This window comes from Trematomus bernacchii, unplaced genomic scaffold (assembly GCF_902827165.1).
Source record: "Trematomus bernacchii unplaced genomic scaffold, fTreBer1.1, whole genome shotgun sequence".
In the NCBI taxonomy this organism is placed as follows: domain Eukaryota; kingdom Metazoa; phylum Chordata; class Actinopteri; order Perciformes; family Nototheniidae; genus Trematomus; species Trematomus bernacchii.
In genome coordinates, this window is record NW_022987739.1 from 25,156,712 (window position 1) to 25,174,771 (window position 18,060).

Here is an 18,060-nt window from a genome sequence, read left to right on the forward strand (position 1 = left end):
TTGGTCGAATGCTCCAAATACCACCCCTTTCATGTGAACGCGCACCTAACTAGATAGGACACGGCTGGCTTGAGCGATCCACTTGATAACCAGCGTCGTAGTACAGTTTAGCGAGAGCGCGTATGTTTTGGATTGGGCCAACCGGCTAACTCAAACATATCCAGGTTAGGTTGAACCAGCTTCGTAGTACAGGCCTCAGATATCATACGAAACAAAACAAAACATTTGAGCTCTGTGTGATATATACTTTTGAATTTGTATCTCACCTGAATGACCTTTGTCCCACACCCCTAACAAAGAGGTGGGGGAGTTAGACTGCTGAATGTTGTTGTGTGTGTGACTGGTGATGAAATCATTTGCAAAGGATCCGAAAAATACTGTTTTCTCATAATAAAAAGATAAAAACATGCAAAAACGTTTTAATTTGTAATCCAAATTACACATATACAAGGATTCAGGATATTAGCATGTCATTTTCCGAGACAACAGCCAAAAGAACAACAAGAGAAAAAAATACAATCTGTACATATTTCAGCTTACAGTGAATAGCCAGTTGGAGACTACCAGAGAACACTAAGGCAAACCATCAGCAGACAAAAGAAACATTGCCTTTTTTTGTATTTAATCCACCACAGCAGAGTAAGAAGAATTTTTGCTACAAAAACAAGGACTGAAGTCTCCCTTTATTAGCGATCAGCTGCATAAGTTACATTGTGATAAAAGCAAAACAAAAAACAGAAGTTCTATCTAAAGTCTAGCATCACTGTACATGTCTTCTCACAAGCTTTTGAACACCAAACTGGCAAAAATATGTGGCTCTTCTGTACGGCTCTGGGTTTCACCAGTCTGCCTCAAAATCTAAATAAATGTCCTTTACTTAAGGATGGTAAAAGAAAAATATATCTGGCTTCAGGCCTCCACAGAGGACACACATACAGTCCCTCAATACTGTATGTCTGTGGGAAAAACGTCATAATTAAAGGATGCTGAGGTCAACGTCAAAGTAAACCGTTGTAATGTTAAAAGTCAAAGTAGTGAATGTAGATGCTGCATTTAAGTATGAAATACTGACAAGTAAAGCAAATCCCAAGTGTTTACATGATGCCTGCCACTGGTCCACTGGCAGACTGACAGGACATTGATCCCCTTTTGCTATTCATTTTACCATATTAATGCCAATCAACAATCCCAAATGACATTGTGTAATTGCCTGCCTCACCATAGATGTTGGGTTCCTTGTAGATGAAATGTTGCTTGTTATGCAAATTATTTTGTATCTGACTGGTGGAAGTACTCAGAATCTTTATTTACCTCAAGTCAAATGTTAGCTGGTATTTGGTTAGCACCCAAAAAGGGGCGTGGCCATAACGTAGAAGGAACGTACCAGGATGGGTTGCTCTCGTATAAATAAATCATTACCCCTGATCAAATACTTCTTGGCAAATTTGAAGACCAGTGCAGATATAATGATGATGAGTTGATACTGTTTTTGTTACCTGCACATATTGCATGTTACAGCAGTAGGCTTTGGCAGACATGTGTTGTTTACATTTGGTAATATAGAGCTGGAGATGGAGTTGTGTGCTTGTTTATTCCTCAGGTGTATTGACTCCAGAAATCAACGTAAACAAACCTTCCATTTGGATTTTAAGCTGTGTTGATCATGACACAGATGCTCTGTATTAGTCACTTGAAGTCGTTCTGTGAGATTACCTTACAATGTGTGCAACTCTGTGCTTTGGCGTGGCAACTTAACATGGATTTGTCTTTATGTGATATCGACAGCCATACCATGCTAGTGAGAAAAAGTCAAGGTTCATACTAACAGACTTAGAAGTACCTTTAGCGGTTATTTGCACAGTACATGTATATACGATATAAATGTGATTCAACTTGTTGTGTATTTTTTTTATGGAAGTCGAATGTTTCATCCTTGTTATTATGCTCCAGGGAATAAGAATACCTGTGTAAAATCTGTCAAATTGTCAACAAAAAAAAAACTACTCTTACTCTCTTTCTGCAACTGTTGCAAAACAATATCTCCAGATGGCTCCAAATAATAAAGCAACAGTTTAGCTAGCTTAGCTTGTGGGTTGTTTCACATTCTGGTCTTAGTCATTTATATTCTTTTCCGCACCTGTTCTTCAGACATGCATACAAATCTGTTATTACAAACTCATAGCTCAATTCATTTTCTCTTTTAATCTTGTTCTCAATTCATTGATCTTATCGATTCTCTGCATCAAAAAGTGTTTTTTTATTTAGTTCTGTTTGCTTTTAGCCTTGATTCTGTGTTGCTGGTTTTTCTTTCTTTTATCTGCACAACATAAATGGAAATCATATTTCATCACTTTATCTTGCACCACTTTGCTTTTCTACTTTATCATCTGGCAAATAGGCTCAAATACATTCCATTAACATTTCCCATTTGTGAAAGTGCTGCAAGGACATAACCACAATATTTAAACTGCACTAAAAATACCTTTTGCTGCTTGTAATAACCTCCTAGGTTCGTGAGGAATTTAATTTGTTGTGCAACTAAATGTGCAGGATTATCTGAGAAGAGAGATATAAAAACAGGGGAGGCATTCTTCAGAGCACTTCCATCAAAGCTTAGACATGATGTTGGAGGAGGAACATCAGTGTGGGGGACGCAGAGAGGATATCAAATATTCTGATTTTGGCCGGCTTCGTTAACACGGGCAGTCAGTCACATTAATTCCAGGGCAGAACGCTGTTTATGCTGGCAGGAAAAGGTGGAAAGGTGTTCCATCGCGTTATATTTGGAATGACAACAGCCAAGATTAAGCTTCAGCGATCGTGGGTACGTAACTAAATTATGTAGAATATGTATATTTCATTGAGAGCTACACACCCAGAGCTGTACAGTAGAGCCATGTTTTTGCTGGCAGGATCCTCCATTGTCTCATAACATAACCTTTTATAGTGTCCATCCAGTGTGTTTCTGTGGAAATGACTCACACACTCTCACACACATACAGGTAACGAGGTGCAATGCAAACACACACACACGGTCATTATCATGGCAAAGTGCTCCTCCAGCTGCCGTCGCAAAACATCGGGAGCTTTAAAGCAGAGTCGAGACTGAACACAATCGAAAAAGAAAAAATGTACAAAAAGGCACATTTGACCCCAGTGCTCCTGTACTGTGAGATTCAAGTGTTAAGTGAGCGTCTGTAGCATGGCTGTTGTAGCTCTTTAGAGACAGCATCCCTCTCTGAGCGCACTCGTCTGGCTGCTCACATTTTGTTAGCATAGGGGCTAACATCATACTGTCTGTTAGCCTGAATGCTATCCGGTGCCAGGCCTTGCTCGGCCAGGAGTCAGAATGGTCCCTAGTGTCGCCCACCTTCGTCAGCGAGCTGTCTCTTGGTAATACTGAAGTGCAGATCCATAACTCATGTTCACTCATTATCCTCTTTCCTTTAACCCCACCCACCCAACCTGAGCTTAGGATGGGGTGTGGAGGGTGGTTGTTTGGGGTGCTAATCCTCCCCTCCGCCGTAGAGGTCGGCCAGTTTGCGGAAGCGGGGCCCCCAGTCTCCGAGGTAGTCATAGTCCTGGTCGCTGCAGCTGGAGGAGGAGTGCAGGGAGCTGAGGGAGCCGGCGTTGGAGCCGCTGCCCTCGTAGTCAAACACCAGCAGGGAGTCGTATGGGGGGGCGGTGGGGTCGTTGTCTGCCGCCTTCAGGCCCTGGAGAGAAACAACAGGGTTAGGAGGGTTACTTTAAAACATTTATTGAATTGCAACGGCTCCCGCAGCATCAGGTCTAAAACTACCAGACTCAGGGACAGCTTCATCCCACAGGCCATAAGACTATTAAACACCTGGACTCTTTAAAGAACATCCATAAACATTCATCTGTTTGCATCTTGCAAATTATGTATCTAATATATCATATTCCATTTACTTGTATATAGACTCTTCTTGCACTATTTCTATTTTATTTGTATTTACTTGCACATCTCAAACATTCTCTTGCACTATTTTATCTGTTTTATTTGTTCTATGTCCTATATATATTCATGTTGCACTGTTGCCTGTGACATAAGTTTTTCATTGCCATATCTACACTGTAGCTAATATGCACATGACAATAAAGCGTTGAATCCTTAAACCCTTGAAACTACTAGTTACCTGCAAAATAATGAAATAAGTAACCTCATCTGAGTATTAAAACAGAAAATTAATGATGACTTTCTGTGTTACAACTCCCTCCACTCCACAAGGGTTTTCCCTGCATGCTGGCTCTCATCTGTGTCACAAGTGATCAAGCCATCAGCCTGATGAGCCACACCTGGGTGGCTTGGATAAAGAGCCCAAAACCATCCCACACTGTGGTTCTCACTTTAGAACACAGCTGCTGTTTTGGTACACGTATCCCACACCCATACATGCATACACACCTGATGACTGACTTCCACATTTGTTTTAGGTTTGCTAAGTGTTGTTATATTGTGAATAAATAAGTATTTTGTTACATGTAAACTGGTCTTCCATCTTTGTGCAGCCTATGAGCCGAGCTGTAACAAATGGGACGATCCCGGGAAATCCCGGACGAGCGCCCATCTGTTACTTTTGGATTACCTCAATATCAAATGCAATGCAAATAAATAAAAGAGATAAGAAATATCAATAGGATGGCTTTAACTTCGAAGACTTATGTAGGACAACAGAACAATGTAACCTTAGAAAAGAAGAAACAACATATTCAAGACCAAAAATGTGTCCTCTGCTCAGAGATTTTATTGATAGGAAAACATGCCTTTCATTGAGCACATACTACAGTTGAAAAAAGCAGAAATAACATCTGAGCTGACAGAAAAAAGGTCTGTTTTAGTTGAATTCATACAGTTAAGCTCACACACTATTTTATGAACATATAGGTTCACCTACTGAATTAAAAAAGGACTAAGCAGATCCAAGCAGTAGGCTTATATATTTACACAAAGTATCAGCCTACAGAACAGTACAGTTTACAAAGAAGAAATTAAATCTGATCCTTTTACAACAAAGACAATATGCTTTTTTTTACTATAAGTAAAACTGTCATCCTGCTAGTAATGCACCATTTTTAGAAATTTTTAGAACGTCTTTTTTGTATGTAACTGTAAGGGAATACAGTAAATATTTTGGTATCCTGATTATGTAATCCAGTTACATGTAATCTGATACTCCCCAGTTTGGAAAATAAGGCCACTGTTGGTTACGGTGACTGCACATCACCAGCTGTTCAAAGTGCTGCAGATGAAAGATTCACACACATCCTGTGTTTGATGTGTGACAGAGCATTCACAGCAGACTTCTGTTATTCTGTGAGTTCCATCCTCATCACTTCTTTTTTTTTTTTTATCAATATGTTTATTGATTTTTCAACATACAAAAAAATCACATACATAAGACGAAAACACAGAACCAAAAGCAATACATACATACACACAGAACAACTACATTACATTACATTAAAGAAAAATAACAATAATAAATTAAATTGGTACATACATACAACAAGGGCACTTGAATACATCACCAACCATCCAGTTTTCCAGTAATAAGACCGTATTTCTGCAGAGGATATCACAGTCATTTTAATTTTAACATATTACCCTGCCCCAGGTTCGTTCAGAAATTGAGATTGTCGTTGTTCTTGGTATACTGTATAAAACGTCCCCAGACCTTCTGGAACAGCTCTTGTTTGTTTTGTATTGCAGAAGCTTTAGACGCGTATTATCCATCTGTGTTTGGGCCGCCTTACAAGCTGTGCTCCACTGTTCCAATGTTAGATCTTCCTGTAAGTCAGTTTTCCAGGCATTGAGTCTAGAGTTCGAGGATTCTGAGGAGAACGCCAACAGGAGATCATAGAATTCAGATATGATGCCCTTCCCAAAGGGGTTTTTAATTAAAGCTTTCTCCAATATAGACAGAGGAGGGGCCAGCATGAGTTGATCCTGATTAGCTCTAACAAAGCTCCTGAGTTACAGATATTTTTAAAAATGAGGGATATCGTATTTACTGACAAGTTCCTCAAATTATAAAAAGTTCCCATTATGACTTCCAAACATGTCTTTTAACTGTCCCACCCCCTTTTCAGCCCATAGTCTAAAACCCCCATCAGCATTCCTTGGCGCAAAACGAGTATTTCCCCAGATCGGGCTAAAGGAGAGAGAAGAAGATTCGTTCATATATTTTTTAACCTCCTGCCAGACACCAATCATATTTTTAACTATAGGGTTAGATGTAGTTTTTTTAAGGTTTTTAGGGTTGTCAGAATATAGATAAGTGGGAAGTGGGAGCTTTAAGGAGCAAGATTCAACATCCCTCCACGCCGGAGGCCCCTCCTCTGTGTAGTAAAACATCAATGTTCTCAGTTGAGCTGCCCAGTAGTACCACAACATGTTAGGGAACTGTAATCCTCCTCTATCATAAGGCAAGTACAAGAGAGACAAACGGAGCCTGGTGCGTCTGTTATTCCATATAAAATCACTAAACATTTTCTTCATTCTAGAAAAAAAATCTGGTGAGGGTGGCAAGGGGATATTTTGAAACAAATATAACAGCTTGGGGGGAATATTCATTTTGAGTATATTAATTCTACCCATTAGAGAGATCGGAAGGTTTGACCATCTATCAACTGATTTGGAAATAGACGCTATAATCGGGTTGTAGTTAGAGTTCACAATATCTTCTTTTGTAGAGTTGCTTTTTGGCTCTGACCGCTTTCAGCACCGTCATCTTGTCTCTGTAATTCAGAAATGTCATGATCAGTGTTCTCGGGGGAGCATTTGGATCGCTTCTCTGACCAATTCTGTGTGCGCGTACCAGGGTTAGCTTCGAGTTTAGCGAGGAGATGCGCAACTCTGCACTGTTAACACGTTCCATACATTCTCCGACCTCCTTCCTCAGTCCAGCAATTGCAGCCAATACTCCATCCTGTCTGTTGGAGAAGTCTGTTTTTAAGTCTTTGATAGCTTCGAGAATTGGCAAGTTACTTGCTGCTTCATCTCCGGCGTTCCCAACATTCCCATCCGCCATTGTGTTAGCGTTAGCATTAGCTGTAGCTTCTTCACCCTGTTTGGACGGGCCAAAATCTATTTTAGACTGGGTTTTTTTGTGTCTTTACCGGATCTTTTTTAGGTAGAAGGCATCAGGGTATTCTTAGCAAATGTATTGCTCGCTTTGTCGTAGTAGTTAGTTTGGTTTTATATCAGGATTAATAAGATTGTGCGGAGGAGAAAGAAACACGTCTGTCTAGCGCGCCGCCATACCAGAAGTCCCATCCTCATCACTTCTAAACCAGAGGACATTGTATCAAATATTTGCCAGGCAGGCCACTCGATTTAAAAATGGACACTGCGGGAGATTTTCCACATGACAGCACAAGATCCAGCACTCTAAGAGTATGTCTGAGAAAAGCAGAATTTATGGTCGAGCGAGCTACAAGAGTCTGACGATATCTTGTGCAGGATTACAGTAATCCTATCATATTTCTATAGGAACTGTATAGTAAAGCTCAGGGTTTATAGGAACCTGTGTTCATGCTTTCATTCCAAAGCAGAGCAGAGTTAGACTTATGTTAAACCCTGAAAACCCGCCTGACCCAACAGAACTTCTGAAAGCAGTTCACTTCCCAAAGGAACTCAAAATGTCAACCCTCCAATCAGAAGCCAGTCTCTGTAACCTTTACGTTTCTCCTTACTGCAGCCCTGCGCAGGCACAAGTGTGCAGCGATGAGATCAGAACAGGCTGGTTTAAAGTTCTGCATTTCAAAAGGACATATTATGCTCTTTTGTTCAGGTTCATATGTTCACTCTCTGTCTGAAACCAGAGCCCAGTCTGCTCTGACAGTGCACATTGATCAACATTGCTGTAAACGTGCCAGTGTTAGCCAGATTGGTTAGCTTACGGGCTCTGTTGTTATTTAAAAGTCAAAGTCAACTTTATCATCAATCCTCTGTGTGTGTGATACAAACAGGCAGATCGAAACTTTGGGATTTGGGCCTTTGCAGACCATTTACATGCACTAAAACCTATATAACCCACTACAGGACAGGAAAACCCCCCACAAGTATAATAGGGCTCTTTTTATCCATGCCACATGTATTAACTCCAACAGTACCATGATCAGATCAGTGGCTTTTGTTTGACATAAAGGAGGAAACTCAACACAGTGGAATAGACAGTCCATGCCAAACAGGGTTTTGTTGATTAAAGTGCAGAGAGAATCAAACACTACATAAGAATAAATGGCAAAGAAAAGACTGTGTAGAATATGATGTATGCCTACGTGCAACTATAAATAACAGTTAAGCAAAGAGGTTGTGTGTGTGTGTGTGTGTGTGTGTGTGTGTGTGTGTGTTTGTGTGTGTGTGTGTGTGTGTGTGTGTGTGTGTGTGTGTGAAGGAGTTAGATGGACAGTAGGGAGTTCTGGGGAGAAGGAGGATTATGGAGGAGCATACTGTGAAAGAGAGGAGGATTTGGGTCACATGCTGCCTCTCCAGGAGGAGATTCAGCAGATTACAGCAGAAAACCACTACCAACACACACAAACATACACACACACACATACTCCTTAAAAGTACTAACTCATTTTACAGACGCATACACACAGATGTTTAAAACAGGGTTACACAACAGCTGTGGCTTAGAATGTATAATGTGTTTCCACAATGGACAGGTCAGGGGCCCTGTGTGGGTGGCCCTTAGTAAGGAATATTCTGCCACCAGTTATTACAGAATATGTGCATGAATGGTCTGCCTACTGATGTAAGTGCTTTGAGTTGTTTCAAAGACAAAAACAAAATCTTTAAAATCCTGCTGTGTGTGTTTTATGCCTCTCGTCTGTGCTGAAAATGGTAAACGGAAATGTTTTGTGGGCCGCGTCTCTTGTCAGAGTGAAGACACTCCTGTCACTCAGAGGGAGGAGGGAATTAACGCGGGACGAGGAGCATCAGCTTGTCATGTCTGCAGGATTAAGCTGTCTAGATCAGCATGCCATGTCTGACAGCTCCCACTCATTATTCATAGCTCTGCTTGGCAGATGTCTTTATGCAGCCCGACCAAAAGACACACACACATACACACACACAAACAATATGGAAGCAGCAAGCACACAGAGTGACATGCATCGGCTGCATGTACAATAATAAGTGTAATGCTTTACACAAGCTTTGAACAGCACTGATGAAAAGCACTGACACATATGCTAATACAGGCTGAACCCATGTGTGGGAAAATTACTGTAATTTTAGACATAATTATGTCAGTTTGGCCAATTTTCTACATGAACTTTCCCACAAACTCGCCAACAGTACCAGGAACTGGACAGATGTGTGGAGTTTTCTTTAATATCAGAAGCAGAATGATGAATACTTCATTTATACTATATTTATTTAATTTTAGAATGAAATAAAATTTAAAAAATATTTATATAAACAAAAGAAGTAAGAATGTGCAATAAAAGATAAAATAAAATATCATAATATATTATATAAAAACATATGATTTAAATTAAATGTCCAATAATTGAACAAAGATTGTCCGCTGTTATTCTTATCTCTACAATGCACCGCATCAAAACCACAAAGAGTGGATGAGATGAGATGAGAGCCAGGTGGAGGCCTCAGACGTGGTGTGATCACATGTCTTACCAACATGTGAATGATCCTTAATGACCCCTGCTATGTAATGAATAATGTTGGATATATTTTTTCTTTCAGGAATCTGCGCTCACTTGTTTAACAACATTTCACAATATGCTGACATTTAAAGACGTAAAACAATGCCAACAGATATCAGGTTTTGGCTGCCCATAATATTACAACAGCCAAAGTACTGACACTCCAAATAAACACTCTCATGTCCTCCCTAGAAACATGATAGCAGCATTCCTGCATTAAAATGTCTGACTAGGACCTTTATGAACATCTTAAACAGAGCTGTTCCTGATAATTAATTGTAAATCTCTGTTTCCGTTTATCTTTTTTATTTTGGTTTCGAACCTAAACGAAGTAGTTTGGTTAAAGAAAACAGAGGCCGTCCACCCGAACCCAATGTATTGAATAACTAATGTGAAAAGTTCGATTTTTGGTAACCAACCTACATTTTAACCAACTCTGTGGTTCACCCAAGCCTTACAACTGATGGAAGTCCTCTCAACATGATCTCTACACAGGGCATGCCTATGTTCAGCACCAACACACGACAAAGTAAGCAAGTAGCTTGTGAACTTACAAATGTTGTTCAAATGCATATAGTTAATAATGCTGTTTGCTAACACATTCAAAACATCAGTGAATGCAGCTTAGTTTTTCACCTCGATTGATTCTCGTCTGTTGGCACAAACTTTATATCATTTCCTGTTCCGGCACAACATGTTTTACTTTATTGGCTGAGTGTGGTCTGTGCAATGTGAACCAACAACACTAGGAAATAGTATTTACTGTAAACTATAACGTAAGACAAATGGAACACAGTGACACACTGTCCCTTTAAGGAGCTGGTGACTGTTGGATTAATTAAACTCAAAGGATTTACCTCCAGGCAGGTAGCCCGGCTGTGCCAAGCTAATCCTGACCGCTGGCAAAGCTAATTAAGAATTACAGACGGTGTGTTTCTCTGCCTCTCACTCCCTCATGTCAGTTTGTTAAACAAAATAGTGTCTGCTGTTAGCGTGCACCCCCCTGCCAACCACACATATATCACTGATACCACCCTGATACTGTTTTATTTCATACCAGGGAAACAGGACTGAACCTGTACCAGAACGTCTTTAAATCTGAATCAATTTCCATGAAGACATCTATGCCTGTGTGGATCAGGCATTGCATTCTTTTTCAATCAGAAGTAAGTCTTTGAATGTTAAAGTGGGTTAGTTCCCATGCTGGGAGCTCCGAATAGCTACAAGGGGTTTGGTTTGAAAAATCAGTTTGAACTTCAATATCCCTAAATCCTGAAAGGTGATGGGGTAAACTGCACACATCCCGGCCAGTCTTTGATGCTTTATACTAAAGGATAGAAAAAGAGATGAGAGAAGCAAAAGTTCTTACGTTGGAAAATCCAGTTTGCTTTCTGCTGCGGAGCTGACAGTTTGCATTTCACTCTGGTAGTGATTCATCACTTTCTGTCCTGAGAAGTGTATGTGCCAACACCAGAATGTAATCTGGGTCAACAGATTGTATCTCAGTTATTGAGGATAGACACCATCCTCTTGCCGGTTCAGAACAATGTTTTACTCAAATATATCACCACATAGGTTTAAATTGAGATTAGTCCCACACAAACAGAGACGGTCTGGTCTGTACCTCATGGATGAAGTCTCCAATATCTCCTGGGTGGGGGGCAGCAGAGCGGATGGGGTACTGGTGGTCATGGTGGAGAGGCCTCTCATCCAGTCGTCTGATCCCCACCTTGATGCACTCTGGCTCCAGGGCATCAGGCTGCTGAAGCTGACTCAGGTCGTAGTCCTAAACACACACACAACCAATCATTTACATGTTTCTATTACAGTCAGCAAGTTAAGGTAATTTTATTTATACAGCCACATATCAAAAAGAGTATGTACAGCCCTTCAATTAAATATCAGGACATCTTTCTTGCCTTCCTGTTTGTTACTCAGTAGCAACGTTTGTCAGTGTAGCTGGAAAAAATATCATGATGGAAAACAACTGATTGATGGTAAAAAACTCCTTCAAGGTGAAGCATACTAGCAACATTAAGAGTCTCCCGCATGGTTTAATAATGTGAGACTTCACTTCTGTGCAGTGTTCTGAATGCCAATATCAGCCTGCTACCATGCTCACAATGAAACTGTAAGCAGCCTAACATGCACATGATGACACTATTAGTATGCTTACATGCACCGAATGACACTGTTAGCATCATTATGCTCTCACAATGACACCGTTAGCTTCTTAACATGCTCATAATGACATTGAAAGTATGCTAACATGCTGGCAATGACTGTGTTAGCATGCTAACCTGCTCACAATGATGCGGAAAGCATGCTAACATGCTCACAATGACACTGAGAGTAGGCTAACATGCATAAAGTCATAAAGAAATGACCTGACGGTAGCGCAATAGGAAATGTCAGTGGATTGATAGATAATTGGAAACAACTGATAATAATCCTACATTCTTCATGACTTCCTATTAATAACGACAATTAATGGTTAACGGCAGGATTTACTAATTATTTGCCTTTATTTCTACATCTTACTGATTATAAATTCAATAATTACTTGATTAATAACAATAACTGTATCTGAAAACGTAGATATTTCTTGGACGATGTGAGTATTATGCACGGGGACCCTGCACTTTCCTGAACCATTGCTTAAACTTCACACATTACAACATGAAAAACCATTGGATGCTGTAAATTCAAATGTCAAGCTCAAATAAATTTTTTAAAAAGCTTTCCAAATCCGAAAAAAGCTTTATGCTGTAAAAATAACAGGACGGCACCAAAGCTCTTAACACAAAACGTAACTAGGACGACTTGGAACAACATACAAAGACTGACAGTAACTACGTATCCCCCTCTGCTGTAACAACTACCATTTCTCCTACACCTTCCGTTCTAGGAAAGGAATAAACCCCCTCAAATGCTTTTTATTTACCATCCACTTACACCACAGGTGTGTTTGCAGGTCTCCCTTGAAAAAGAGATCGTTGATCTCAATGGGATTTTTTAACCTGGTTAAATAAAGGCTACAAACAAACAAACCACAGTGCCTCTTTCCCTTTCTCTCACAGTGAGCCTGCCGAGGGGAAGTGTGTGTGTCACGGCCTCTGATCTGTTCGTGTTGAATGGTAGCGTCTGAGTCATTGTAGCAACCATCCAGAAACCTTTTTCTTGCTCTCTGGTCTCCAGGGAAATCGACTAAAGCATTCTTTTCAAGACATTAACAGCCTGCTGGGGACTGACCTTGGGCTTTGTTCACAACAATGGCGCCCGACAAAATACTTTTCTCACAAGAAAGGCTGAGGGCCCTGCAGAGAAAATAAATGCTGCGTGTGTCTTCTTGTATTTGATGTTCTTTCAGTCAGGACTTTTTTTTACTTCTTTAAGGACTTGATTTAAATAACTACACCAGGGGTAATGCATGTTTGGCCTTTAAACTATTTAAAATATTGTTATGTTTGAGAACATGTTGTAGCGTTTTGAAAAGTATTTTCTTCCACGAGGTAAAGCTATTCAATTAATTCAATAATTGTATTGTTAATTGTATATGATTAGACAAAAGTACTAATTGAATAAGTCTGCACTGCATTACCGTATGACTGTTTATTAACAGCTAAGTGGATGGAATACTAAAATCAGAATCTATTTTCTGCAAGTGGGGTTTCATTATTTATGGCAATTATTGGAAATGAAAGACGGAAGGAAAAGGCGGTTTCATAATTGAAAGCAATGTGGCATGAAATGTTAAAGAGGAAATACAGTATCAATTTTCAGGTTCATATTTGTATTGTGTTCCTCTACTATGACATGTCTAAATGTTCAAAACAGTTCTTTATTTTTCTCATACTACCTGTGCTGCAGCACCTGTTTTCACCCTCTGTCTGAAACCAGAGACCAGTCTAATTGGTCAGCTTGCCAGTTCTGCTGTTATTGGTCAAACACTTAGAGAGGTCCCCTTAGCCTATGACGTGTAATGTGTGTGTGTAAATTGCCAGCCAATAGTGCGAGTGTTACATTAGGATGTCACTAAGTAAAGGAGACCAACGGAGGCGTTTCAGGCAGGGGGGGAGTGTGTGGGAGAGAAACTCCAGGATTTTAGCCTTTGCAGACCATTTACATGCACACAAACCTACATAACACACTACAGGAGAGGGAAAACCCCCAAAAGCCGAATAGGGCCTCTTTTGGTGTTCATAGTTGAACGTGCAAAGGACCGCTTCGAACGTTGGAGTTAAAGCACACAACTACTGGACCTCTGCAATACGACACTTGATGGACACTTGTCTCTGATGGAAAACAATACTTTGAGAGACTTCCTTCTTATTTACATAGAGATATTAATGGCCGCCTGTCAGGTGTGTTCAGCTTTAAGCACCTCAGACTCGGCTCTGCTATATTAACACATTGCACAGGTGTGGAAGGTCTTACATTCTCTATGTCTGATTAGATTTTCATGATTTTTCTACGGGTAGCCTGTCTGTGTTGGTCTGGATTCAAGCTTTAGACTCAGTTCTCAGACCTTCATTGACAGAAGTTGTTGCCTTGGTTGTAATCATAACCTATAACTAATACTACTATATGCTTAGATGCTTATTAAAGGTTGCATAATGCAATGAAGGTTATGTGTTGGTTCTCCTGCAGCATAATATAGCTAGTGAATATCACAAAGGTGTCTCATCTGTGGAGATCACCAGTGAACGCTACATTTCAAAGCAGAGGAGGGTGGGTCATACTAACCTTGATGTGCTACCTTGCAGGGTTATGTCATGTCACACTGATTGGTTCAATGAAAGTAAAAAAAAAATACATGCAATCGCAAATCAATGCAAATCTATGAATGCAACTTTAGCACAGTCTCAAACAAGCTTTTTCAAAAGTGGTGCTTAGTGTAGCATATTAATTTATTTTATCTATGTGTATTGCCAGTGTATTATGATTATGATGTGTACACAGTTTTACCTTGAATCTGGTAACATTATGTGGCCATATAACCACTTAGTTCAGCCTTCTTTGTATTTGTAACACTAAATGGAGATTTGTGTACAGCAGGTCGTCTTTCTGAATGTTTAACCTCAGTTTAACCTTAAATGTCATTTGGATAAGAGTGTCAATACAAATTTGACCATGTTTGGAAAAATCTTCATTTCTTACCAACTATTATAGGATATATGAGACAGATTCATTAAATCCTACATTACAAATTGAAGAAACACTGTCAAAGGTTAAATAATTTCTTGAAAGAAAAGTTTTTGACTAACAATGTTTATTCTAAGTTTAACCAAGAAAATAGGTGCTTTTGGGTCCCCATTTCAGCTCCAAAAGGTTAATCATTCCAAGCTAAGTAATACTCTTAGCCCTTAAAATGTAATGACAAAAAGTTATTTGTGTACCTTTGTATATGAATTACAGACTCTGAGGGTTGCAATTAAAATGCATAGAGGTTAACGGCGTCAGTACTTGCAGGAACAGCTGTGCATGGTTAAAAATATACAGTCTAACTCCTTTCCTTTTTACAGCCACCGTAACAAGCAAAAGTAAAGCATGTCGTCTAGTCTGCTGGAGATATGAGGGTTAAGCATTTTTCCCGTGTGAAGCAGCTTATGTGCTTGGCACCGGCCGAGGAGTTGAGTGGAGGGACACAGGAAATTGTTCTCCAACAGAAAGCAATTAATCCTGTTTCGAGGTCCTCTTTTGTAGTACACTTAATCTTAGCCGGAGGACAGATGATTTAAAACTGTACAGAGGCAGACTGTGTGTCTGTGTGGCAACATTATGTGTATTATCTAGGGCTGTCAGTCGATTAAAATATTTAATCGCGATTAATCGCATGATTGTCCATAGTTAATCGCGATTAATCGCAAATTAATCGCACATTTTTTATCTGTTCTAAATGTACCTTAGAGGCATATTTTTCAAGTTTTGAATACTCTTATCAACATATGAGTGGACACATATGCTTTATATGTTTGTTTATTATCATTTGAACAATGACAAATATTCTCATGAATATTAAACACAACAACCTCTGAACATTACAAATATTCGCCTCAATTCAACCTGGAACCTCTCTCATACAATAATACAATACAATACTGTGTGTGTGTGTGTGTGTGTGTGTGTGTGTGTGTGTGTGTGTGTGTGTGTGTGTGTGTGTGTGTGTGTGTGTGTGTGTGTGTTGCGGCACTATCCGTGCTGAGTGTGCTGTCTGGCTACCTGCATAAAGTCAAGTGCTCAGCGCAGTCGTCGGCGAAATGTCGCTCCTCTGTTTTCATTGAAACAGCTCCTTATATCCGTTAGCGCAGCTAGCTAGCACCAGATGCTAACAACAACAACAACGCGTAAGGTGTGCCTCGCTCGCGCCACGCATACACACACCCTCCCGGTCCTCCCGATGGCCAGTCCGGGCCTGCTGGTGAGCGTGGAAGTGTGGTCTGCCTCAAGCGGGCGGCAGGAGCGGGGCTGTCAGCATCAGCTTGTAGATGGTATTTTAAACTCGATGCGCTAACGCATTATTAACGCGTTAACTTGACAGCCCTAGTATTTACTGTTTGGATTGTTACTGAGAATATGAGTGCTTTGAGTACAGTAAGAGCAGCTTGAGGACAATTCCTGTAACAAACCTCACTGGCTTTAAAATAAACCCCAAAAAAAAACAGCTGTTTTTAAAAATGTTTAGTGTGTGTGTTTTGTACCTGATCCTCCTCTCCCCCTCCCTCCTCGTCATATTTCAAGATGTTGTCGCGGACGTCGTCCTCTGGGTCGATGAGGAGCTGCTTGGCCTGGCGCTCCTTATCCCTCCTCTTCATCCACATCACAAACATCAGCACCAGCACTGTAAGAAAAGACAAGCACAGTGTTTAATGCCAGCCTTACTCAACACAATCGACCCCCCGCTGGGTCTTGACAGGCTTCCAGAGGGGCCTGAGAAAGAACAAAACCAAACATCCCACAGCTCCAATAGCAACACAACAAAAAGCCAAATATGTTCTGTGCACGTCAACATAAGAGGAAAGAACACTGGACTTCTCTTGGGGCTTTTTAGGAGTCCAGAATCTTCATCTGAGTTTAGATTATTAACAGCACACTGCAGTCAATGTGGCCATTACTTAGCAAGTTCCCTGGCTCTACATTCAATGACTACACGGCTTAGTTAAATACTCAATTCTGATTGGTCAATTTGGACATACAGAGGTCTGTTATTTTGGACATACAGAGGTCTGTTATTATATGAATGTGCATTCATATCAATCCACAAAAAGACGTCCGGTCAATTAAATGTCAGTTATGGCAAAAACACAATAGTTTTCATCCATGAAAAACACTTTGGAATACTTCTAATTTTTATATTTGTGGATAGCACAAAACGTTGGATAAATTGTCCCTAGTAAAGAAAAGAAAAAAATAAGAAGAACAAGAAAAAAGGAGAAGGAAAGAAGTTCAAGACACAGAGAGCGATGACAAATAAATCAGTAGAAGAAGACAGACAGGAAGTATACACCAACAAAAACACAGTATGGGCTCTGGTGGGGTTTAAAGACTGGTTAATGGAAAAGAAAAAGTCAACAGACTTGGATGGTTACAGAAAGCCTCCATCAGTGATGCCGTTATTTTAAGTTATGTTGCTGTCCCCTCAGTTACAACCGTTGATAGTCATAAGTAGTAAGTAATACGATCAATATCAAATAAAATAAAAAACATTTAAAATATTTTTGTAAGTTATCGTGTAAAAAGCAGGATAATGTGTAGCGGACCGGACATTATGCTGATTGGATGAGACGGATTCATTGGTGGACAGCCATTGGTTGCCATTGCATTTTTCAAGATTAACCTGAAGAATTGACAGATGATTAAAGTGAAACAAATAAATAAAGAACACTTTACCAATTCATGGTCATTCATTCTTTTTTTTTGTTATTTGTCTTGAAAAGGGCTAGACCACTCAGGTGCAAAAAAGTCGATTAAACAAGCTGAGGTTTGAAAATCCCACTTTGATGGAACCACTCCTAACTCGTCATCCCAAGTTAAAAAGGCTGCTCTTAAACACCACAACATGTAGCATTTCACTGTGTAATGGCAAACATATCTATACATTGTTCAACTTCTGAACACTTGAAACACTGCTCACTTATTAAATCACAACGTTGACCAATTTTGAATTCAGCAAGTTTTAAGAATATGCTCTACAATGATTAATGCTAAATCTGTATCACAACTTATATGCCACATTTATCCCCTCAACATGTCTTGTAGACAGACATAGTTTGAAACGGATTAAAAACTTAAATCTTATGATATGGGATTGTGTATTTTAAAGAACGGAAACACACAGCTCTTCAAAGACAACTGGTGAATTGA

The 18,060-nt window shown here is 39.9% G+C and overlaps 1 protein-coding gene across 1 annotated transcript in view; it reads right to left on the minus strand.

The window, feature by feature from the left end:
- Positions 1-405: 405 nt before the first annotated feature.
- LOC117496096 (cadherin-2-like) overlaps positions 406-18,060 on the minus strand; it is a 93,803-nt gene continuing 76,148 nt past the window's right edge. Inside the window, exons 14-16 of the mRNA XM_034147783.1 lie at positions 16,398-16,537; positions 11,321-11,482; positions 406-3,713 (exon numbers count right to left, since the gene is read on the minus strand). Coding sequence (XP_034003674.1) covers positions 3,507-3,713; positions 11,321-11,482; positions 16,398-16,537 — 509 coding nt within the window. The 3' untranslated portion in view covers positions 406-3,506. The remainder of the gene's footprint in view (positions 3,714-11,320; positions 11,483-16,397; positions 16,538-18,060) is intronic.